The sequence below is a fragment of the Phyllostomus discolor genome, chromosome 14, assembly GCF_004126475.2.
Source record: "Phyllostomus discolor isolate MPI-MPIP mPhyDis1 chromosome 14, mPhyDis1.pri.v3, whole genome shotgun sequence".
Classification (NCBI taxonomy): Eukaryota; Metazoa; Chordata; class Mammalia; order Chiroptera; family Phyllostomidae; genus Phyllostomus; species Phyllostomus discolor.
In genome coordinates, this window is record NC_040916.2 from 34,878,347 (window position 1) to 34,902,975 (window position 24,629).

A 24,629-nucleotide genomic window follows, 5' to 3' on the forward strand; every position below is an offset into this window, starting at 1 on the left:
ACAAGGAACGGGACTCTGGTGTATGACGTCACTTGGTGGCTTTGGGCAGGGCGTGCGCAGTTCCCGTGATGACGGGAAGGGAGGATGTTGGCGCCAGTGCTCGCGGGTGAGCAGGCGTCGGGGAGGAAGGCGTGGACGGGCTTCACTGACGCACCTCCGCTGCTGGAGGCTTCTCCTCCGTCCAAACTGCCGGCACCGGAGGGTCCCGGGGCTCCTTCCCCTCCCGCGTTCCTTGGCGAGGGTGATCTCTGTTGGTCCCCGCACCTCAACTGCGCTGCCCGTTCCCCGATGTGTTTACCATGCCCCAACCTCTCCACAGACTCACACCCCCCTCCCCGGCCTACCTGGCGTCTGTGCTCAGGTGGCCAGCAGGCTTCCTCAGTTCCATGTATGATCTAGAACTGAGCAGTTGGTTTCTCTTCCCGAATCCGCCGCTCCCCCTTCGTCGCGCAGGTGTAACGCTGCACAGGCTTAAACGCCATTCAAGACGAATGTTGGCCTCAGCCTGGATGATTCCCCTTTTCCCATCATTCCATAGCAAAGCCATGAGCAAGGCCAGCGTGACTTCAAAATGTATCTCGAATCCCAGTGCACCTCAGGCACCTGGGATTCATCCGGGTCATGAGCCGCCTTCCCCGCCCACCCAGGCTACGCAGTGGCGCTCTCACGGTCTCTCCGCTCCCAGGCCTCCCTCCCTTTCGCAAAGCCCCCCCCCCGTGAGCCAAAGTGATCCTCTGAAAAAGCAAACTCGATGATGTCACTTCCCTGCTCAAAACTCTCCAGACTCCCCAGTGGTTTTCCCAAAAATAAAACCTGAAGTCCTTGCCATGACCTGCAAGGTCCTACCTGATCTGATCCCCAAATTAGCTCTCCGGGCTCATCCTTGGCCAGCCTTCCCCTGGTTCCCTCTGTTCTAGGAGCACGGATCCACACGCTGACACTCGGGAAGAACGGAGCCAAGCTCGCCCACCGCAGGGTTCTGCACGGGCTCTTCCTCTTCCTGAGGGCCGTCACCCTGAGAGCCACATGGCTCCTTCCTTCCTTCCCCCTCCCTCCTTCCCTCCCTCCTTCAAGCGTCTGCGCACAAACTCCCCAGAAAGGCCTTCCACGGCTGCCGTGTCTGAATTAGCACCATCCTCCCACCACCTCCTTCTCTGCTTCCGTTTTCCTGGTTGCATGTACCACCCCTGGTGCCTGGTACGCCGTGTGTGTTCCCTTACTGCCCGTCTCCCTGTTCTTGCCAAGATCAGGAAGGCTCCACCAGAGCAGAAAATTGTCCACTTTGTCCGCCACTTGTCTCCAGCGCCTGCGTGCAGAGATCGGGCCTCAATATGTGCACTGAATACATAGAAACTGTTGAAGAGTTTTTGAAAAAAATGATAGGAGCCAAAATTGGCCAGGAGCACAAACAGGAGCCAGGATGCCAGGTGTGGGCTCGGGCAATGGTCCAGGTGAGATGAGGTGGGCTTGGAGTCAGGTAGAGGGACCAGGGATGTGAAGAAAAGGCTCCCTCAAGTCTTCTGCCCTCCAGAGTTGTGCACCCCGATTTTGCTTGAGCCTCCCTTCTCTATCTGTCCCATTAACAGACCTGATGCTCTAGCTAAATACTCATCAGCTATCTCCATGTGGGACGCTAGGGCGCCATCCATGGAAGCAGGTGCAGAAGTGATTGAACCAGATGCCTTCATCCCACACGGGGGGGACCTGAGCCCCGGGGGAATTGGAGGCTCCATGTGGAGTCCCCTGGCTTGTCAGAGGAAGAGGCCAAGACTAGAACCTGCTTTCATGTATCCCCATTTCTTGGTTCTCTTCATCGGCCCATTAGTCATGCTGCCAAATCATTGATCATCTTAGGAAAAATTTACGTACATTTAACATCTGAAGAACTTTGAAACTACTAATTGTTTTAAAAGATAACTGGCTATGTGATACAAGTTTAAGTTTGGCTTTTGGGTTTTCACTTAGAATGAAAGGGCAGATAAAGTGCTTCTCAGATAAGGTCAAGTTAAAGGAGTTCATCATCACCAAGCCCTTATTATATGAAATGTTAAAGGGACTTATCTAAGAAAAAGAAAATAAAAATATGTACAGTAAAATAACAGCAAACTCACAATTATTAACAACCACACCTAAAACAAAAACAAACTAAGCAAACAACTAGAACAGGAACAGAACCACAGAAATGGAAATCACATGGAGGGTTAGCAACAGGGGAGTGGGAGGAGGAGAGAGGGGGAAAAGGTACAGGAATAAGTAGCATAGATGGTAGGTAGAAAATAGACGGAGGGAGGGCAAGAATAGTATGGGAAATGTAGAAGGGAAAGTACTTATGACACATGGACATGAACTAAAAGGGGGAATGTGGGTGGGAGAGGGTGTGCAGGGCAGAGGGGAATGAAGGGGGAAAATGGGACAACTGTAATAGCATAATCAATAAAATATATTTAAAAAGAGAAAAAGAAAGTTCGGCTTTTGGCACAATTTTAATTGTATTTTGGGCTGTGCTGAGAAGTCCCAAGAAAATACATCAGTTTTTCCGTGGGTCCCTCTGTTCAATGGCTTTGAACTTGGCTCAGCAGCCAAATGTCACTCCAGGGAGTTCACTTAGGGGTCACCCCCCAGTTTCCCTTATGCCCCGGATATCTATTCACTGTCATCTTTGAGGCAAGACTCAAACATGGGATTACGCCCAGTATTTTAAGGAAATGCGGAGTGAATTGAGTGGCATGAGAAGTCCAGACAGGTGGAATAAAGGTAAAGAAAACAACAGCTTTTGCACTAGGGCAGATGCATTTCATCACACATCACCAACGGGACGTTTCCCCTTCACACAACCCAGGCGCCGTGTCTCACCAGGGAGGGTGGCACAGGCCGAGGGCACTGCCCTCTTCCCGCTGTCCCTCCCTTCGTCGCAGCGTGGATCTGCAGAGAATTCGGGAGCATTTCACTAATGCATTTAAAGACGCTGCTTATTCCTAAGGAGCTCATCGCACAGAAGTACTTTGGGGCTTCGCTTTCCTGCCGAGACGTGTGCTCCTGAGACGTCGGGTGGGAAGGTCAGGAGGGTCACGTGGGGCTGACAGCCAGGGCAGCTGAAAAGGACAGGGGTGGGAGTGGCGTGACCCCTTTCCTTTCCACCGAAGTCTGCCCTTCCCGCCCCAAGGCTGAGCAGCACGGGCCCTGGAGCCGTTCTGTCTCTCGGGGTGCGGCCTCCGCCTCTCCTTAGCACACGCCCCTCTTCCCAGGGTGCTCCCCATCCCTGCTAATAATCTCCACTGAAGTGTTTGTGGTTTTAGGGAGCTAATACTCTGAGAACATAAGGGAGGCAGCTGTTATAGGCTGAACTGTGTCCCCCCCAAATTCGTATGCTGAAACCCTAATCCCCACGACCTCAGAAGGTGGCCTCGTTTGGAAATAGGGTCACGACGGGTGGAACTAAGATGAAATCCCACCGCGGAAGGGCGGGACCCTAACCCAGCATGACTGGGACCTTCATCAAAACGGGGAACCTGGACACACTCGGGGAGAAGGCCGCGTGAAGACTGGAGCTTTGCCGCACAAACCGGGAACCGGCAGACGCCCCGGAAAGCCCCAGAACCTTCCAGGACAGCATGGCCCGGCTGACACCTTGACCTTGGACCTCTGACCTGCAGAACAGAGTGACCAAAATGTTCTGTTGTCTGAGCCGCTCGGTGACAGCAGTCCTAGCAAACCAATACGGGAGCCTCTCAGCGGAACGACACAGTGCTGACTTCTGGGTCTGGAAGCGGCCGCAGCCGGCGTGGGCTCCCGGATTGTAACTGCAGCGCCGCTCCCCTGCTGACCCCCGCTCCGGGCCTTCCGCCCCCTCTCCGGGCCTGCAGGACCTGGGACCTGCTCAGACAGTCCCCGCACAGCCGCTCCTCTCCCTCGGCTCCTCCTCACCCTCTGCAGCCGCCCTGGCCCCCGGGCTGTTCTCCACACCCTAGGCACTCAGAGAGTTGCATATTTTGCCTCTCTCGCTTACATTTGGTTTTTGCTCAGAAGTCATTTCCCTGACCACCCTCCACAGACGAACAGCCTCTTCACTAACCCTGCCTGCTTCCCTCAACAGCACTTACCAGCACCTCACTTCGTGCATCTGTTCCCACCGCCAGCACTCACGCCAGCTCCGGAGTGCAGGCAGGGCTAAGGCAGGTGCACTGTTGTGTCCTTGGAGCCTAGGACCATGGAGTTCCGCGAAGGAGCCTAATACGTATTTGTTGGATGGATGGGTGGGTGGATGGATGGATGGATGGGTGGGTGGGTGGATGGATGGGTGGATGGGTGGGTGGGTGGATGGATGGGTGGATGGGTGGATGGATGGAGAGATGGATGGATGGAGAGATGGATGGGTGGATGGATGGATGGATGGATGGGTGGATGGATGGAGAGATGGACGATGGATGGGTGGATGGATGGATGGAAGGGTGGATGGATGGATGGATGGATGGAAGGATGGATGGAGAGATGGACAGATGGATGGATGGATGGATGGATGGATGGGTGGATGGATGGAGAGATGGATGGATTTGCCAGCTACTTGGGGACTTTATCATTTAAAATGTTCAAGCTACTTCCAAGGCATGTCTGGTGGCCGCTTCCACTTCCCCCTGTCACTGAGATGGAGCCCCCTGCCCAGGGGTCTGGAAACTTCCCCCCTCCTCCTCCCTCTCTCCCTCGCCCAGCACTTGGAGCCTCAGCAAGGACACTTCCCAAGGGAGAAAAGGTGAAGGAAAGGAGCCCCGAGGAGAGGGCCCTCCCTCACCGGCTCCTGTGGCCTCCGCAGTGCCCAGCACGCAGTAAACGGTGACCCACTGGATTTAAGGAATCAACTGGAATTTTTTTTTACAAAGAACTAATCTTTAGTCAATTAAATTTCTTCCAAGCAACCAGGCCTCTGATGAGCCTCACACTTGGCTTCCGTGACCTTCTGATGACCCCAACCGTGGTGAGCAGCTGCTGGGATGGCCCCCCACAAGCCCTTCGTGCTGGTACGGAAGCCTCGTGAGTCCATGCCTTGTGTAACCCCAACCTGTCTGAGTGTGTGCGGGATGTACTGACTCTCTCTAAGGACTAGAAGAGAGCAGAAATGACGGCTGCCCCTTCTGAGACTCACTTGTAAGAAGACTAAGTTCACCTTGAGTGCTCTCGGGCCTCCCTCTTGGCTGGCTCACTGTGGGCGAAGCCAGCAGCCCTGTTCTGAGACCCCCATGCGTGAACTTGGATGCTGACTCTCCCCCATTTGAATGGTGAGGCGACTGCAGCCCGGACTGGCACCCCGATGGCAGACTTGTAGGAGACCCCGAGCCAGAGACACCCAGCTCGTCTCCTCCCCGATGCCCGGCCCACAGAAGCAGCGGGATAATACATGTTTGTGGTCCCTGCCTGCTGAGTGTGGGAGCCGTTTGTTACGTAGCAGCGGCTAACTGATACACCGCGCACCATGCTTCATCTGCACTCCGAACACATCATTTTGAATCATCACTAATGTGAGAGATTAACTCAAGGTGTTTCTTCTAAAGCCCCCCACAAAAGAGTTTTTTCATTTCTGACACAACTTTTAAAATTTGTAACATTTTTGCATGCATTCAAGAAAAAGAGATTAGACAACAGTTTGGTGACTGCCAGAGGGAGTGAGGGGTGGGGGAGGTAGAGGAGGGCAAAGGGGCAGCGAAGGTGGCAGAAAGTGACTTGACTTTGGGTGGTGAGCACACAGGACAGGGTGTCAAAGAAATGTGCACTTGGAACCCGTGTGGTTTTATGAACCAGTGTCTCCCAAACATTCCGTTAAAAGGGTTTAAAATGGCGACCAACACGCAAATGAAGAATGTTGTTGTGTTTATATATTCTCATTTAATCCTCGTAAAACCCTCTGAAACAGGAGTGATCAGCACCTCCTTTTAACTGCGGAGGAACTGAGGTGCAAGAAATGTCAGCCACTGCCCAGGCCACGGAGCTGGTAAGGGGTGGGGCCAGACCAGCCGGTCCTGAGGCCTCACCCGTCGGTCCACGCTGCTCCGTCGACGAGAAGGTCGAGTCGACCCACTCACCAGCCCCAGCGTGGAACTCAGCCCAGACTAGAGTCTTCATGATGAGGACAGGAAAATACCTATCTCTGACGAGTTCTCCTGGGGATTGAAGGAGATCGTACACCAAACACCTACCAGACTGCCTGCACGTTATGAGCACAAAGAACAAAAAAAAAAAATCCAAGTCCTGGCCGGGTGACTCGGTTGGAGCATCACCCCATACACCGAAAGGTTGTGAGTTCGATCCCTGGTCAGGGCACATTCCTATCAACAGGTTGCCGGTTCGATCCCCAGTCCGGCATGTATGGTAGGCAACCGATCAATGTTTCTTTCTCACACTGATGTGTCTCACATTGATGTTTCTCTCTCTTTCTAAAATTAAAAAAGAATTTAAAAACATATCCTTGGGTGAGGATTGAAAAGAAAATATCCAAATGAAAAGCAGAGAGAAAGCCTAAATTATCACTGAAAAGGAAACCTTTCCCTTTCTGAGGTCATCGGATCACTAGAAAACCCCAAAGCATTCATTCCCTGTAGACTCCTGAGTCATCATCAGGTTTACTGACGCAACTCACACGCACTGACCCAGCCGACAGCCGAGGGTGCAAGGACTGTGACCCAGTCACAGGTCCGCCGGCCTGGGATTTGAGCCGCTGCCCTCAGAGCAGGCAGCAGCGACCCTGAACGATTCCCCGAAGAAAGGTGTTGGGGGTGATGGAAACAGTCCTTTAAAAACCAGAAGCTCCCGGGCACCGCAGCAGCAGCGATGAATGCAAAGGGCACACATTTGACTCGGAGCCAGGACACCTGGGCGTGAGCCTCTGCTTGGCCCAGAGTTCCAGTCTGGGTGACCTGGCCAAGCCGGTCCCTCTCACCAAGCCTCAGTGTCCTCATCTGTCAAATGGGAAGAACAGCGTGACCCCGCCTGCCTCTCTGGGTTGGGCGGCTCCGAACCCGACAAGATGAGGCATGTCAGAAGTCTCTGTGCCGTGTGCTGCAGAGGAAGGGATGTTTCTGATGGTCGTTGGCAGGAGGAAAAGACACGCTGAATGGAGATCGTCTGTGTTGCTGCCGCCGTGGGAGGGAAGCGGCAGCAACTGAAGCGCACTGCGGGTGAGGCCAAGGGGGCGGGCGCAGCCCAGAGGCACCCGTGCAGAGCAGTTCATTCAGAGGGAGAGGCTGTGTCCCGACCCCAGCCAGGCACCAGCCGGCCTCCAGCCGCCACCGGAGGCTGGGGCTTCTGGAGCTCAGCTGCAGCCACCTGCACGGACTCAGCTGTCAGACTCCGAGGTCCGAGCACCGTTAGCTGCTCAGCCACGAAGTCTGCAGTCAGTGCCCTGGGTCCCCACACAGGAATCCACCCCGCAGGCACGCTCTGACCTCCTCGAGAGCCAGCAGCCAGGTGCGAAGGTCACCAGGGAGACGAAGGCAGGCCCCAGACCACCCTGGTGCCTCTTCCAGCTGGGAGTGGTCGTGCAGATAATTCACCGGGGACACGCCCGGGCAGAGTTCGCTGCCACAGTCAGCGCAGGTGCACTCGAACACCTCTACGCCTTGACGCAGCCCCTGAACTTCTCTGTGAGCCATGGAGGAAACAGGATTCCACAACCCCGGGGAGCGAGGGTGGAAGTAGCTGAGTGCACCAGCTCACGCCTGCGTTCGCAGAGACGACACCGCACACGCTTTGCCGGGGGTCGCTGGGCTCTGCCGGCCGACGATGGCTGGACACGCCAGCCTTGCTGGGGGTCATGGCCCCCTGCCCCGGGGGGTCAGCGTGCACCCCAGCATCAGGGACCTGAGTGTGCCTCCCATGTCTGCACCGGGGCCTCTCAACACCTGTGTCATGGTAGCTGCACTGTGCCCAGAAATTCCAGAAATTTCCAGCAGAGCCAGAGTCTGGAGTGCTTCCTAAGACGTTTTTAAAGTTCTTTTTTTTTTTTGGTCACAATTTCCTCCAATCCCGTTCAATCGATGGCACCTGCCCAGAGACAGGGTTCCTTTCTGACCTTCACTTGGGGTCTTGTTCGTGACTCCAGTCTGCCCGTGTGACCGAACAACATTTCTGGTCCAAGGCCAGCCAGTTCCACAAAACTCGCCTCAGCGAGAAAATAAAGGGACTAACGGGCTTAAGGCTCAATGATTGAGCTGAGTGAAAATTCCATTTTCCTAGTAAAAACCACGTGGAGCCATTACATTCAACTCCCGAGACTGTTTGTGGGCGCGCATATTAATTAATCTTCCCGAGCAGCTACATTTTCCCATCTGCGATTTGAATGCTCCAGGTTAAACCGCGTGTCGGGCATGCGGCACTGGCTCTGGTGTTCAAGGGAAAAGCTGCAAGGACATAGTTGGGCTCCTGGGTATTTTATCGTCATAAACACAAGGGAATCCAGGCCCTTTGCCGGGCACCTTCCTCGTGTTACGGTTTATTCTCCGTGACAGACTTGTATCATTGCCCCCCACCCCCCGCCCACTGCAGAAGAGGACACTGGTGCTCGGAGAAGGCAGAGGCAGAGCGGGGGTTTGAACCCGGATCTGATTGATGCTAAAGGTCCCACCCTTCCCGTGACATCAAACGGCTTAATTTCCTTCCTAGAGAGACTGTCTCCTCCGGAACCTGCTGAGCTCGGCCCCTTCACCCAATTCATGAGCCTGAATGACACCAAAGGAATTCAAAGATGAACATGGCAATGACCCAGATTTGCCAGCAAATCCGCCCGACGACAGAGACAGTTCCTTCGAAGTCACTCACAATCCCGCTCTGTGGGTATGACTGCACTAGGGTCCCCAGCCCACTGCCTGGGCGGTGGGTGCTGTCACAACCCCAGACGGCGGGGTCCTCTGTGGCCGGGATGGGACACGAACCCAGATATGCAGTCCGACATCTGGCCACGCTTGGATCACTCTTCTCCACAGCGGTCAAGTTCAACAGGACAAAGCAAGACACCGAAAGACTGATTACTGACGCGTTTTACTTCAGTTACTTGATGGCGGGAAAACACTGGAATGTCACAAAGGAGAGAGGTCCGTGTGAACTCACGAATAAAGGGGGAGTGTGCAGTGCAACTGGCCTCTTATCAGACAGGGCGGTGACGATGGCCTCCCAGGTCTACACGTGACCCACACGCTGACATGCAGACGAGACGGAACAAAGACACCACAGGAGCCAGCCCTTCGAGCGAAGGGAGGGAGGGCTGGCCCCCACTACTGCAGGAAGGGGGTCGTGGTTCTGAGCACGGTCGTGCGGGGCATCAGCTCGGAAGCCGCTGGGGGAGCTGGCCTTCTGGTCCTCAGAAGTCTGCTGGGGCCCCCTCTCCCGGACCAGCCCCCCTCCAGCTCTGCATGCGACCCCACGGCCCGCTCTGCCCGAAAACTTGCCTCCGTGTCTCTCTCATTTAGCAGTTCCCTAGTTTTTGTGCGAAATCTGAATCAAAATAGAAAAAGAAGTCCTATGTCTGACACCAGTCCCTCCGGGCAGCCCTCACCTGAGCTTTTCCCTGGGAGGCAGGAGGAGGAGAACCTTTCTCAGTCCTGCGTTGATCTCGAGTGGTTTGAACCGTGGTGGTGAGCTCCCCGGGTTCTTCTCCGCCGTGTGACCTTAGAAACACCCGAGTCTCCCTCCCGGCCCACGAGGCACGGCGGGACAAGGGAGTGGTCACACCGGCTCTGAGGCCACACGGCCCGGCTCTGGCACTCGCCAGCTGTGTCATCCGGGATCAATGGCCCCCCTCTCAAAATGCCTCAGTTTCTCCATCTGGAAAATGGGATAGTGATAACAGGGTTCTGCCTCCCGGGGCTGCTGTCAGTCGGTGCACACCCAGCATCCGGAACAGCGTGTGGCACATAGTCAGCCTGTCAATGCACGTGATCCGTGACTACTGAGCATATTTTATAGGTTCCTAACTTAGACAACAATCCTGACCCAACTGGGTCAGACTCAGGGCCTCCCGTCCCCTGTCTGCTATGGGGCTGGAATCCAGCGGACCGCCCCTTGGCCCCGGGTTCGTGTCCCATGGTTTCAGTTCCCCACGGCCCCCGAGGTGGGAACATAAGCGGGAAGTCCGGAAACAAACGGTACACGAGTTTTAAGTGGTGCGCCACCCAGAGGACCACGGTGAAACCTCGTGCCGCGCTGCTGCGTCTCACCGGGCTGTGAACTGCCCCTTCGTCCAGCATCTCCACCCGGCACCGTCACACTCTCCGTGGCCTTCCAGGTCACCAGGTAATGGTGGCAGTGACACAGCACTGTGCGCAAGTCACCCTTACTTCACATAACAATGCCACTTCCGTCACAGTGTATCATTTTAGTTGTTCTGTTTTATTGAGTTATTGTTCATCTTGTACCGTGTCTAACTGACAAAGTAAACTCGGGGTGTGTGTGCAGGAGAAATCACAGCGCAGCCTGGGTTCGGTGCTCTCTGCGGTTTCAGGCATCCCCGGGGGGGGGGTCTCGGGGCGTGCCCCCCATGGCTAAGGGGGGCCTACTGTGTGCCGAATTATGGAATCGTTCAATGAAAAGACTCTTCAACTCCGGAGAGACCCATTTAATGCAAGTGGTAACTATTTATCGTATTGACATATTTACAAAATATTACAAAGTGAAACACCACTCGAGCTCACCGTATCACACGAGGCTGCAAACAGGCAAGACAAAGCACGTGGGAGAACACTGACTTGTCTTTGGCGTCAGAAATCGACACGAACCGCAGCATGTTGCGGTTCCAGTACAAAGTATGCACCGGACAAAGGCGTGCGTGATGGGCCTTCTGCTGGGGCCCCGCCCGCCCGGGCCCATGAAATGCTCGGGGAGACCAAACACCACCGCAGGGGAGGGAGCCCGGTGGCTGAGACAACGACGAGAGAAACACCAGCCACAGCGCCCTGCCCGGGAGTGTCTCGGCCGGCGTGACGCTGCTGTCGCCACAGAAACGGACGTAACAGACAAAGCGCCCAGACACAGAGTCGCAGGCAGGACTCCGGACGCAGCGTCCGCGCCGGGACCACTCCGTGGGGGCGCGACCCCGCCGCACAGAGCGCTTCACAGAATCCATCCTCGTGGTCATTTACACACGTACAAAACGAAACTCAACTGGTTCTGGAGAACAGGAATGGCTCTAGCACACGATCACAGTTGACGTAGCTCTGAGGTAAGGGCCTGCGTGGATCCTACTGGGGAGGCGGAGCCAGCAGGGGCTCTGGGGGACGGGAGGGGCGGCAGCCGCTGCCTGTCAGGGTCTGGGGGTCGAGTGGCTTGGGGGTAAGCAGGGCCACCGCCCTCACTTCAGGGCCGATCCAAAGTCTATCCAGGTGATGCTTCTAATGCTCTGTCTTGTTCCCTCCACTCACTGCGTCTCGTCAGGGCACGACCCCGGCTGCGGAAAACCGATGTCATCAGGGGAGGGCCGAGTGCGCGCCTTCAGGTGACTGCAGGACCGGGCACTCCGAGCACCCCGGGGGGACATGTTTCAGGTCCTCACATAAGAGGGGAAGGTTTGGTCAGATAAATCCACAGCAAAGCCTGATCTTTCCTTGGTTACTACACCCCAGAAAGGGCCGGCTGGTGGGGAGACCCTGCGCGAGAAGCTGGGGGCCCCCGCTGAGAAAGAGACCGGGACACCTGAGTGTCCCTCCAGCCCTGGAAATGCACCCAGGACCCAGCTGTGACTTCCTCCCACAGTCCTCAGCAAACCGCTGCTCCTGTGACTGCTGCGGGGAAACAGGGAACCCGGCAACTGTGTCCCGTGCGGGTTGGGGGGGGGGGCAAGCGGGGGGGTGATGGGGGTGTTCCTAGACGATGCTCCCGTGTGATGTGACCTCATGTGAATTACAGCCCTGAACCCGCTTCTGTGAGTGCTGTCCCCTCACTCGGGTTCCCTGCAGCTTCCAGCCAAGGTGATGTCACCAGGCGAGGTGCCGCGGTCCCCAAAGAACCCCACCTAGGAAGTCACACGGGCGGTGAAGAGCACCCCGGAAGCCACTCTCTCTGTGATGTGCTCTTTCCTTTTGTAAAGCAGTCTGCGGAGATGATCAGGATATCGAATGAATAATTAGGTAAAAGTGTGTGCCAGGCAATGAACGAGTCACCCTGGGAGGCCGTGCAAGACGTGTCCGGCTGACCCTTCCTTCCGCTGGGCTGCACGGAGGGTGGAGCTCCCCTTTGCCTTTGTGCTGGAAGGGGGACAAAGTTAGACTCTGCTGCTTTGTCCCGCAGAGGGACCCTGTGACGGGCACGGGAGAAGAAAGACGGGGTATGCCTCTTCCAGTGGTGGGTGGGCGGTCCAACCGGACGCAGGGGAAAGAAGGGTGAGCCCAGGTGTGTGCAGGGGTCTTTGGGAAACAAAAGCTTTTGGCGTTGCCCCGGTTCCTGACCACGACCGGCTGGCTGGTCGGCCGTTCCCCGGCCAGCTCCAGGCAAGACATTCATCTGTCAGGACCAGTGTTTTCAGACCCCACGTTGAGACGTAGGAGGGAGGACGCGGGACAGCCGGAGACACAGCTTCTGCAGCACTCTGGTTCCATCACAGTGCTGTGCCCGCTTCGCTGGCCCCTTGTCTGGGTCTCTGGCGCCGGTGCCACACGGGTCAGCATCTACTCGTCCATCTCCACGTACGTGGACGGGAACCAGCCCACCTGCGAGAGACAAGCAACCAACAGAGCAACGTGACTTTGCATCGGGCACTGCCAGGGGGCCCACAAACAGGGCATTTTGTTTCCTTAACATCCCGGTTCCCCGGGAGTCTGGTGCCCGTAGTAGGTGAAGAGCCCGAGAGAGCGACAGAAACGGAGCAGTGAAATACGCTGAAATGAAGCTCCCATTGGCTGGCACGCCAGTAAATATGTAAATGAGGTAGGCCCCAGGGCTCTAGAGTTCAAGGGCTCCTGTTTCTGCTGTGGAACAGGACAGGATGGGACAGGACGGGACAGGACGTGCAGACGGAGGTCCAGGCCCCAGCCCTTCCAGCGGAGCCCAGCAGCCCTTAGAGATGTGCTGTACTCCCCAGCAAGTGCATGCGCGGAGGCTGAAGGACTCAGAAGATGCCCCTCGGCCCCTGTCCCAACAAGCGGCCCCCACGCTCACCCAAGCAAACTTCATTTGTGCCACTATCACCTTCATTCCATGTGTCTTCCCTGAGGGCCTCGATGGGCAGGGACCTCCGGAGCTCTGGGGTAGAGGCCTGCTCCCCAGCACCACCCCCAGCACCACCGTGCGGCCGGCAGCTGCCCAGCCCCCCGCACTCTCGGCCACAAGCCCCCGAGAGGGACGGCTCACCTTGCCATTCACCTCCCCTCTCCACCAGCCGTTGCCGCTCATCTTGGTGTAGATCTTCACCACGTCGCCTTTCAGCAGGGACAGCTCGCGCATGTCCCGGGCGCAGAAGTCATAGCGCGCCACGGCGATGCCCAGCACTTTCGGGCTCAGCACTGCGGAGACACGGTGGGGGCCTGGTGAGGGAGGGGCCGGGTGACAGGCCGGGGGGCGTTCCCGGACGTGAGCGATGCTATCGGAGTGCACAGCCATGACCGCACTACGGACCAGCGACACTGCGGGGGAGCTCGGGAGCAGGCAGCAGAGCGGCCGTTTGGACTCCATCGGGTGGGGTCAAGTTCACTTCCTGAAGTCTACACACTACGGTCCTGTTTCCACCCTCTTCGTGACTTCAAAATAGGGGTGACTGGGTTTTTCTAGAGGTTGATGTTTAAGTTACTGTTGAATGAGGCAGAATCTAAAACAACTCGCATCAATGTCCTACTGATGACACAGCAACCTGTTTACAACGGGCACCGCTACGGTAAAAAGCTCTACAATTCCGTTTTTATCCATAACCTTTTTGACTCAAGAGTCAAAACAACCCATGTATTTTTTTTTTCTCTCAGAAAGTCTCCATTGATCACTTCTAGTTAAATGGCATTTTCCTCCCCCAGCTAGGCATTTTAAAATGTTATTATTAAAACCATTTGGGGGTAACCTCACTGACTGTTTTGTCCATATTGCAATCTCACTTACGCGAAGAAGCCTGCACCAGGTTTCACACAAAACCACACAAACACCGTTGCTCTGCTCTCCGCCTCCCAGGAGTGCGTGACAATCTAAGATGATGCCAGGGCTCCCTCTCCCGTCTCCGATTTCTGTTCCAATGGTGGGAGCTACCTAACGTACTCCCCGCCCTCGCTGCCTCGAAAGGAGGAGAACGGCACTCGGGCCGAGCGTGTCTGCCCGGCTCCCGTGTTTCACGGCACGTGCCACATTCACTTCTCTACCTGTTGTTCTCTGGGTTCTACAGTGTTTTCAATGACAGGTTCAGTGATTCTGAGAATCACTCACCGGGGGCCGGAGAGCCTTCCGCAGAAGGAAAGGAAACATAGAGGGAACACCTCCCTCGGGGTGCTGAGCAGTCCCCGAGCTCGGGCAGCCGGGGCGGTGGCCTGGGTCACCCTGGCAGGGCCTGCCCACGTGGGGACAGGGGTCTCCGGCCCCTAAGTCACAGCTTTGCAATGACAGACATTTTTTTTTACTCTCCAGGTGTCAATCATGAGATAAATGAATAGCAGTGCTGTAGACTTCAGAACTGTTCCGGGAGTGGAAATAGGTCATTTTATTTTTACTGCTTGGACAAAAACCACTTTAATGGGTTTCTCACTGAATGCTGCCCCGTTGCGGGGCACCCCTCCTACATAGGCGGGCGAACATAAAAATAGCTTTGCAGTGGGAAAAGCCACTTGTCGGCTGAACTGCGAGGCCTTGCCCGGGTCTCTGAGGTTCCCGCAGCCCCATTTTTCTCGCCTGCACAATGAGAGGTCTGCACTAGGTGACTTCTAACACCCTTCTGGTTCTAGATTATTCCAAGAGTCCATCGGGACTTCGAGGCTCATTTTTTAAAACCTGCAAGGAAACATACTTTGGCCGTAGTATACTCTCCTGCATGTCACCTGAACAACCACCAAGTGCTCCAGCTAATGGCAGAAATCAAGACCAAAATGCCCGTGCAAGAAGCAAAGGGCCTAGTTGTCCCTCAAAGCAACCGCTACTAGATTCTGCTCACGTTGGCAGACCAAGTTGGGATTTGGGTTCTAATTATTTTCTTGGTGGGAAGACCTAGACACTGACTGTTCTCAACCAAAACGTCTGACCCTGAAGGAAACGAATGGTCCGGGAGGGTATCTCGCGCCTTCCCCTCCCCCGCCCCACGCTCAGCTCCCGGCCCTTCCCCGCCTCCCCCACAGATGGAACAGAAACCGTCTCGCTGGGACATGTCACGGGAGCACACACAGAACCCGGAGCAATGAAATGTCATGACACACAGTGACTCTGTGACAGAGGGGAGGGGTACACGGTGCGAATGGGACTCTAGCGACCGTTTGTGAGGAGATGTAGCTACATGAGAAGCCATACAGAGAAGGCCGGGTATATATATGTGTGTATTTTTTGCAAACAGAAGCAAGTTCGAAAGACACAGAAAGCAGTGAAGCAGTACCTGACCAGAAGGGAGTGGAGGAGGGAGGGACAAAGCTGTACTCTGGAGGGGTGGCCAGAGAAAACCCACAGAACAAAGAAGGGGCTTCGGGAAAGAGAGAGAGAGAGAAGCAAAACAACATTTAGGCATCGGCAAAAACCATCTCAACGCGGCTATTCTGTTGCCTATGATCAGAAGAAAATTGTCACATCGACATTGGGACATGGAGCATCGCTTTCGCTCCCTTCGCTCCTCGTCAGCGTTTCTAAACGACGGGCAAGCAGGCTTCCACCTTCTGACTGGCGTCCGTGCGGCAGTTCGGGGCCATCCACCCCTTGGCGGGCGGGTGCAGCGTCTCACTCCCTCCACGCAGCCACCTGGACGCCTCCATCCAAGGACGGCCGTCTCCTGCAGGCGGCGCTCGCGGTTCCCACCGGGGGAACCGCCTCCCCTCAAAACCGATATAAAGAAGTAAGAGCGGAGCCCGCAGGGTGGTGTCAATGAAACACCTGTGGCCCATGGAAAATTCAAGGACGTCACACATCCGTCCAGAGCTGGTAGGATACACGCCCACCCCAACCTCGCGTGCACAGGCTAGCTGGCTTCCAGAAATGAAACACACGCCACTCTGAAGCTCATCACGTCTGGGAGAGAAAGCAGGCCTGTCCCCCAAACTGTAGGGGTGTAGAGAAAAGTTAAATGCACTTGGATGCTTGACCGCTTTTCACCTGACGTTTCAGAAGAGCTAACAGTTATCAGATGGTTCACAAGTGCTAAATGGCACACTCGGTGGCTTACGCACCGCATTTCATTGATTGGTCACAACAGCTCAAGGCGGAAGGCACTCACACTATTCCGCCTTTATGGCTGCGAGAGTCATGCCCAGGAGCTGTGATGCCAGGGCCGGGGCTCTCCGCAGCTCTGCACCCACCACTCGGCTTCGGGTGCCTCCAGCGGCAGTGACAGAGGGCCACCCGCCGATACCACGGTGCCACTGCCATGGGAAGTGGGGGCGTGGTTATAATCTTTCTCCCAGTTCATGTTCCCCTTCAACCATGTGGAAGATTATCTGTCTGGGCTCTGCTCACCCAGAAGCAAGGCCAAGTTCTCGCCATCGGGCTGGAAGCGGGTGTGTCAAAAGCAGCCTCTGGTACCTTTCCCTCAGGGCAGCGGGCACACGCCTTTGCCCTGCCCGCCTTTGTGGTCTTCACCCTGTCCCACTGTCCGGAGTGTGGGAGCTGCCACCTTAGTCCGGGAGGAGGAAGGCCTCGCTGCAGGGATGGGTGAGCGTGAGCTTGGGCGAGCCTGGGGCACTGAAGACTTCGGGGGACCCGCCGTGCCCCACGGCCCTGGCCTCACTGCTGGAAGGCCTTCATGGGAAGGAGGCATAAATGTCTCTCCTGTTCATGGCTCGGGGGGGTTCTGGTCCTTGCACCTAGACCTATCGGCACCGTAACAAAAAGCCTCTGTGGCCAAAAATGGGGGGAAGGTGAGGAGACCGGGAAGAAGTCCGTGGAACCCAATCTAGCTCACGTCTTTCCAGGTCACTGCTCAACGTGAAAGCCACCAAATTGTTCCCAAGTCAGCATACCTGTCAGGAGGAGGTTCTGGGGACCCTTCAGAATGGCAGGAGCTCTAAGGGGGCTCCCAGAGACCACCCAACCCCACTGGCCTAGAGACAGCAGGAGGGTAGTTCACTTGTCCTTGGACATGGACCTTGGAGCCCTCGGGTGGCACTGACACATCCGTGACACTCTTCCCAGGAAGCCTCACGTGCTTCCTTCAACCTCCTCTGAAGTGTGTCCTCGCTGATAACCAAGATTCCCTTCCAATCCATTGTACGTCCACAGTGCCCTGTTGTACTGTAAAATGCAGCGGTCCGCGCTATTACAACCAACGCTACAGCCTGTCCGATCCACTTACTGCCCTATAATGTGACCGGCGCCTTTTCATTTCCCCGAGGTCACGATACGCCCACTGGCAGAGAGAGGAGGGGGCACCCCCTCTAACTTAACGAGGAGAAGGGCGCCCCCCGAACTCCCTCAGCGGCAGAAAACCTGCGGACGAGACTCCTTCCTGCCCCGCATCTGCGAGAACGTGAACCAGACCCCCCTGCCCCGTTCCACACGCTGCTCCGGCAGGTGCGGGACTCCTCTCCCAGCTGTTTTCTCAGTGTCCGTTCTCTCCTCCCGGGACTATCTGACCCACAGAGTGATCAGAGAAGACTGTATTTCTCTTCTAATTTCTAATGAAGGCAATTCAGACCAAGAGTCTGAGAGGTAACAAGAGATAAGTTTGCTCTAGAAGGAAGAAATAAGAAATCAATAAAAGCACAATTAAAGTACAATTTAAACAATCTCAGCAATAGGGAGATACAGTAGATAGATCGTCTGCCTGTAATCTTAAAGTATCTAACGCTCCTGGAGTAACATGGGCCGCGCTTCAGCAAAGGACTTGACCCTCTGCGGCAGGTTCTTAGTTTTAAGGTGCTGCCCTAAAAGGCTATGGGCGTGGGCATGCATGTCCGGTGGCTGCCATTAGAGTCTTCTTAAATCTTGTCTAGAATATCATCATCTTAACTAAAGGGTAGCTATTTTCCCATGGTCAGGCCTTGGCTTAACTCTACATGGAACTTCCCCCCCAAAAGACGGAACAGATTTGGGACAGGCCTGTGCCCCCTCACCTGCATTCCAGCCTGTGGGCTCAGATGTCTTTGAGACCCTGCAGTGAGGTTCGGCCACCATCCAGGATTTAACTTGTCGAAACCAAGCTTGTCCGGAAGCGCAGCTTCCTCCCACGATCCAGCTCGATCCCCCTCCGTTCTGTCCTTTCCAAAAGCGTCCTCTGCGTTCCCCTCGCAAACCACCCTTGCAAACTCAGGGCACGGCCTCCCCGCCGGCCTTCTGGCCTTTGGCCTTCTTCCGTCCCGTGCTAAATGCTGCTTCTCAGCTGCTCCCGGCAAACACGGGTTCATCGTTCCTTTTCCTAAATCATGAAATCCAAACCCTTCACCTGAATTCCGTGACTCGTCACAGTCTGGCCACATCCTGCTTTTCCAACCACATCTCTGGTCACGGTCCCGTACAAAGTCTTCTCATCCAGAGCGGCTTCCTAAGACCCCCTGAGGCCCTCGGCTTCATTCTCAACTCCAAACCTCTGCTCCTTCTGGAATGCTGCTCTTTCACCGTCCCTCTCCTAACCTGAAGCTCCTTGTCACCAACGCTCAGCTCGGGTCCCTTCCTCAACCCCTCCCTGATCAGTCCAGACACCTGTCCCCTCTCTGTCCTTTCTAGTCACCCCCTGGGCACTCACATCATGGCACACGCCTCGGCTCTGCTGCCCCGTGGCCTCCCCTGCCCCTGTACGCCACATCTCCAGGCCGAGAGCCAGGCCAGCTCTCACACTGCCACTGCGTTCCCACTGAGCACGCGGCCCAGCGCTGAGCTGCTGAACGGCCCAGGACCTCGGCAGGGCATGTAACTGTGCAAGCTCCTGAGGTCTCCCCTCCTACGGGCTTCGCTCACCTTTTGCTCAGTCAACTGCTCGAGGAGACTTCCAGCACAAGCTGGCACAACGCACAGGAAAGAACGTGAGTTATGCTCGGGTTTTATTCTCCGGGGTCCCTGAGAGCCGTAATCTGTCAACGATATTCCCACGCTAACAGTGATGTTTTCTGAGACGCTGGCCGGCTGGGAAATACCATAGGTCTCCCGGCATGGACCGCACTGTGTGCCCGAGGAATCGTCCTCGGAGTAGAAGCTCAATCAGTCTCTCCTGCCACCCAGAATGTTGCTGTCAGCCACATATTTTTAAGGATCGGTCGGGATGCTTTCTACTTTTCTACACGGCGTAGCGTGACTTATCGTCGCCGCTCATCCCAGATATCAATTTCCCCTGCCTTCGGGCGCTTCCCTCTCCCGAGCTGGCAGCGGAGCATTGAAATGCCAGCACCCACGGAGACAAGAGGATCAGATAACGCGCTGCCCTAGGAAAGTGTGCACTTAAATGTAGACGTAAGCAATGTCAGGATAAGGTATTTGATCCACACGCTGTGCAGAAGGGCTTAACCTGCGAAACCTATTTATAGCCACACTGAGAATGTATCCACCTGTTTCTACACGTGTTTTCTTCCTCAGACCCCCTCCTACTCTATGAAGACATAATGTAAGCATTGGAAATAGCTGAGTAACGGTGACATTCAGACAGGAATCCTTAAGAGACTCTTATCTCCCGGCCTAATATTCATGTCACCACCTAATGTCACAGACGGTCTGCCTGCTAGCACTTTGCATTAGTTTGGGAGGCTGCTTTGAGAAGTCTTTCCTTGATGGCTGTACCCATGGAGACGATATTAAACCAATGTTGAGATCTTTTACATTGAAGCAGTCACTTGCAGACTGCATGCTTTCATTAAGTCCTCCCATCTTTGCTCCAACACTTTTGACTCCTAGTCACAGACAGCAGAGAACCTGGCTTGGCAAGACCCCCCCCCCCCCATGCAGGAAGCTCTCTCTGGTGACTCCCGTGTCTGATTCCTTGCATGCAAGCAGGGTGACGTTCCTGGAGCCTTAGCAAGTAAGTGGCCCATAGTTTCATGACAACATCGCTCCTTGGGAACTAATTATTTCCAAGTGAAATCCGAAGGACTAGGATTCTCTCATCACCAGCAGTCCACTGTCGTGCAAATACATTGGGAGGGGAAGCCGTCAGCAAGTCATTGCCGAGTGTCACTCCGTTCTGAGACTTGACCAGGGAGGCAGAGCCACACGACACAGACATGCGTCAGTTAGAAGAGGAAGAACACGGTGTTTACCATATCGTCTTTAAAAAGTATGAATCAATGACTACCTGTCGCCTCTAGTTTTGCTGTCATTTCGGTATTTCAAAAGAAATAGTTAAACCTCAGCCCTGGCTGGCGTAGCTCAGTGGATTGAGCACGGGCTAGGAACCAAAGTGTCCCAGGTTCGATTCCCAGTCAGGGTACATGCCTGGGTTGCAGGCCATAACCGCCAGCAACCGCACATTGATGTTTCTCTCTCTCTCTCTCTCTATCTCCCTCCCTTCCCTCTCTAAAAATAAATAAATAAAATCTTTAAAAAAAAAAGTAGTTAAACCTCTATACACACCACACTACAGGTAAACTACGAAATGAAGTGTTAATGACTCCTGAAGCTTGGCCTGCGACCCAGCCACTCTCCTCTGTGCCAGCCGCCTACTGGACCGTGGAGCAGTCACAGGTACCGAGAGAACCGTGTACAAAACTGGGCATGCCACCTTTCCTGTTTCCCGGTCCATCGGTGGCTTCCCCATGGGCCAGCGTCCCAGGAAAGTCCTTCCGTATCATACCTGTACTAGTCCTACCCCAGTTCCTTTATCCAGTCGGTCTGTCCTCCAGGATACACTGAACGCTGCCACTCTACTGACCCACTATCACTGACGCCACCATCACGCCTCCAGGGGACACTGGCAGGCGCCTCCCCACTCCTCTCTTTTCTGGACGTGCCCCCTCCCCAGCCCCTCCTCACAGAGCAGCCAGTGAGGAGCCTTTATTTATTTATGTATTTATTTATCCTCAGCCAAGGGCTGTTTTTTCATAGAGAGGAAGGCAGGCAAGGAGGGAAAGAGAGAGAGAAACATTCATCGATTGCCTCCTGTACACGCCCAGACTGAGGATCGAACCCGCAACCCAGACATGTGCCCTGAGCAGGAATCGAACCTGCAGCCTTTTGGTGTGTGGGGACACACTCACTGTGGAACAAGAAAGGCAACCAGGCAGCTCGGTGCCCTGCGCGTGCACAAGCCCCTCGGGCCCACCAGCGTCCAGGACAGGCTTGCCAGGGCCATCTGGGACAGTCCCGGGGTTCTTCCAGAGCCCTGGATAGGGCCCAGTGTCTCCCACAAAGCCACTGCAGGCCCTAGGGAACCCCAATACCTTCCGGCCCCCCCGAGACCTGTCTCTGCTCTCGCTTCCTTCTTTCTCTCTTTGTCTTCTCTCTTGGAAACACTCAAGTCACTCCACAAGCAAAAAATAAAGTCTCACAGCCTTGCCCACAGTGGGCTCCTAACTTTGTAGCGCTATCTGCCCCCTGCCCGACACTCTGGCCTCCTGTTTAATTCTAATCAACATATTTCTATGTGTTTTTCCCCCATTGGCAGACGGGAGTTCCGTCAAAATTGTATCATATTTTACTAATCTGAAAACGAGCTGGTGGCCTGCCCCCGAGTGTTCTGGCCTGGACTAGCCCGAAGCCAGCAGTCTCCTCCCCAGTGTTCCGGGACTTCCGCTTCCGGGGCGAGGGTGCCGAGTCCTCTGAGACACAGAACCGTCAACAGCAGGTTCCTGGAGTGGGAACGTCGATCTCGACCTCTCCCCGGCACACAGGGTGGCTCTAGGTGGCAGCTCGCCTGCTCTGCCGCCTCTGGGGAGCAGTGGGTGTCCTTGCCAGTGCCACCCTCCCAGCCATTGTGCCCAGGGAACGCCTCTGGTCAAAGCTATCTCTGGGGACACCTAGCAGAGGGAAGGGCTATAAGGACATCTCGCACGTGCGTTTTGTACGGACCATGGAGTGCTTCCTTCCTCCCACTGCCGGACGAGCACAGAAGGGCGTTTCGGTGAAAGGCTGGCCCTTCATCCGAACTTGAGATAAGCAAGGTAGATTTTTAAAATCATGAAAGAAAAGGTGTTCATCACTAGGAGTCAAAATTAGTAATTTTATCAAGCTCTGATGAATACAGGAAAACGTTTTCCGTGCTAGAAGAGGAGTGAGAGGCGGCAGCAGAGGCTGGAGAGGCAGCGTGAGCAGCGGCTGATGTTTTTGCTGAGTGTTCGCCTCGCACGGGCGCCCGGCTGAGCGCTCCACAGACAGCCCCTCAGGGGACCCGCAGAACCCTTGTGGTGCTTGTAAAATACCCACTGTGTTTCGTGCTGATAAAACACCCACTGTTGGAGAAAACACCTACTCTGTGCAGAGTTAGCATCAAGTAAAAAAGGCACTGGGCCATATCACAGACTTGACCTGAGGTTATAATCCCATCCATCGGCACGGTGGTGTGACCTTGGCGTGCGGACCACTGGGCCACTGCTGCTGACTGGAGTACCAGCTCGCTTTTTCCCGGTCACTTTAGAGTGACATCGTCTCAATATAAGAATAAGAAACTCCTCAACCTGCATGAGAACCTAAGATAACTGAGTAACACTGGGCTGAAAAACAGAAAGGTAACTTAATGGGCGGACAAGGTTTCCACCTAAAGCACGCTCTGCTTTGCACGAGTGTGATTATTTATCACAAATCCTTGTGAAGAGAACAGCTATTAAGGTACTCAAATACAGCACACACCCGTCGGCTGACGTGACAAATTGCCAGCATTTTTACTGATGCGAAGGGTATGAAATCCCACCGATGTCGCCAGAGCTGTGAGCATTCCCTGTTTCTCTGTCCGTTTCTGCTGTTAGCGGGGAAAGAAGTTCAAGTTCTACTGCAGTGGTGTAAATTCTCTTTGGAGATGCCTCTGGAAAATCCAGTTTTGCTTAGGCTAAGGATTCTAAGAGTCATAAAACTGTATTCATTTCTCCTCCAAAACAGTTTTATTTAAAAAAGAAAGATATCAAAATAAGAGAATGAAATCACGTTTTATCCCCGAAATTTTTCATCGCGATGGTCTCCCTACGAGCTCCATCCACCTCCGGGGAGATTATGTGGCATTAGACGGCGATGAGAAAAAAGTCTGTGCCTTGAACTCACACTCCGGCTACAACCCGCTCTTGGTCTGTGTGCTAACCTTCGATGAACGGTGCCAGCTCGGTGCTCGTTCTGAGAGAGAGTGGCTAATGTGTACGTACTTTTAGACATACTGGCATCAAAGGAGACATGATTCCAAAGGAGATCTTTGAAACACAATCGTAAGGAGACGGGGGATGGTAGGCTAGGTCAGAAAAGCCAGGCACTGGCCTGGCTTAAATACCGTTACTCCAACAGCCTTAGGACCACAAACACGTGTAAATTAAAAAAAAGTCTGGTGCCCTGGCTGGCGTAGCTCAGTGGATTGAGCGTGGGCTGCAAACCAAAGTGTCGCAGGTTCGATTCCCAGTCAGGGCACATGCCTGGGTTGCAGGCCATGACCCCCAGCAACCTCACATTGATGTTTCTCTCTCTCTATCTCCCTCCCTCCCCTCTCTGAAAATAAATAAATAAAAATCTTGAAAAAGAGTCTGACTACTGTAAAAATCACTGAAAAAAAAAACCCAAAACCTGCATATTAACCCACCTGCACATTTCTGATGGATTTCTGAACGCACACGTGATTTTTAGTCTGGCCCAAAGAACCTTATCTCGAAATGGTCACAAACCTGTCGGCCTGTCTGAGTCTGCCCAGCAAGAAAAATCCCTTGCTAAACGCATTAGCATCTTCACTGGTTTCTATTTCAAACTCTGGAATGAGGATGTTCCGTGGGATTGTGCCTCCACGCAAGTGACAGCGAATCGCGTTCCCGATGACAATACTCACAGCTGTTGCCCGCTCTGCTGCCTCTCTGTCCCGCTGAGTGTTCTGGCTCCTTGTACGGAAACTGGAGAGTCGTGTCTAAGGTTCTGAACCCTTCCTTGAGGGAATGATGCTTGTAGTACTCCACAAGCTCCTTTGGGGTGAGAAGAATAGAAGATAATTTTTAATAAGGGTCTGCTCTCAAACACACGGGCTTGACAAACAGATGTACAAGGACGATCGATTTAACGCTAAATTTTCCGTAAGTCGACGGACAAGTAAATACTGATCTGCACATACGCCACACCTGCCTAATGACTGCCTTGGTCGCTCAGGCCATTTGCAGCGTGGGCTCCCCTGTTGTTACTCACGGGTGGAGAGCATCCTGCTCATCTCCCGTCAGATGCAGTCAATGGAAAGAAACCATACTGAACCTCGGTGTCGGAACAGTAATTATTGTTCTTATTTATGAAATACTTGCCTTTCTGGGAAAAAATAAAGGGAACAGCTGTTTGCTGAATATATAGCAATTTCTAGCTTCCTGCATTTTTCTCTCCACATTACAGAAGAAACAAACGGGATTGTCAACATAGTTTTCCATGGCAAACCAAGGCTGATAAACCGCACATGCTACTTGGCATTGCTT

The 24,629-nt window shown here is 54.4% G+C and overlaps 1 protein-coding gene across 1 annotated transcript in view; it reads right to left on the reverse strand.

Moving 5' to 3' along the window:
* Positions 1-10,582: 10,582 nt before the first annotated feature.
* VAV3 (vav guanine nucleotide exchange factor 3) overlaps positions 10,583-24,629 on the reverse strand; it is a 254,195-nt gene continuing 240,148 nt past the window's right edge. The window contains exons 25-27 of the mRNA XM_028502809.2: positions 24,008-24,137; positions 13,321-13,472; positions 10,583-12,680 (exon numbers count right to left, since the gene is read on the reverse strand). Coding sequence (XP_028358610.1) covers positions 12,639-12,680; positions 13,321-13,472; positions 24,008-24,137 — 324 coding nt within the window. The 3' untranslated portion in view covers positions 10,583-12,638. The remainder of the gene's footprint in view (positions 12,681-13,320; positions 13,473-24,007; positions 24,138-24,629) is intronic.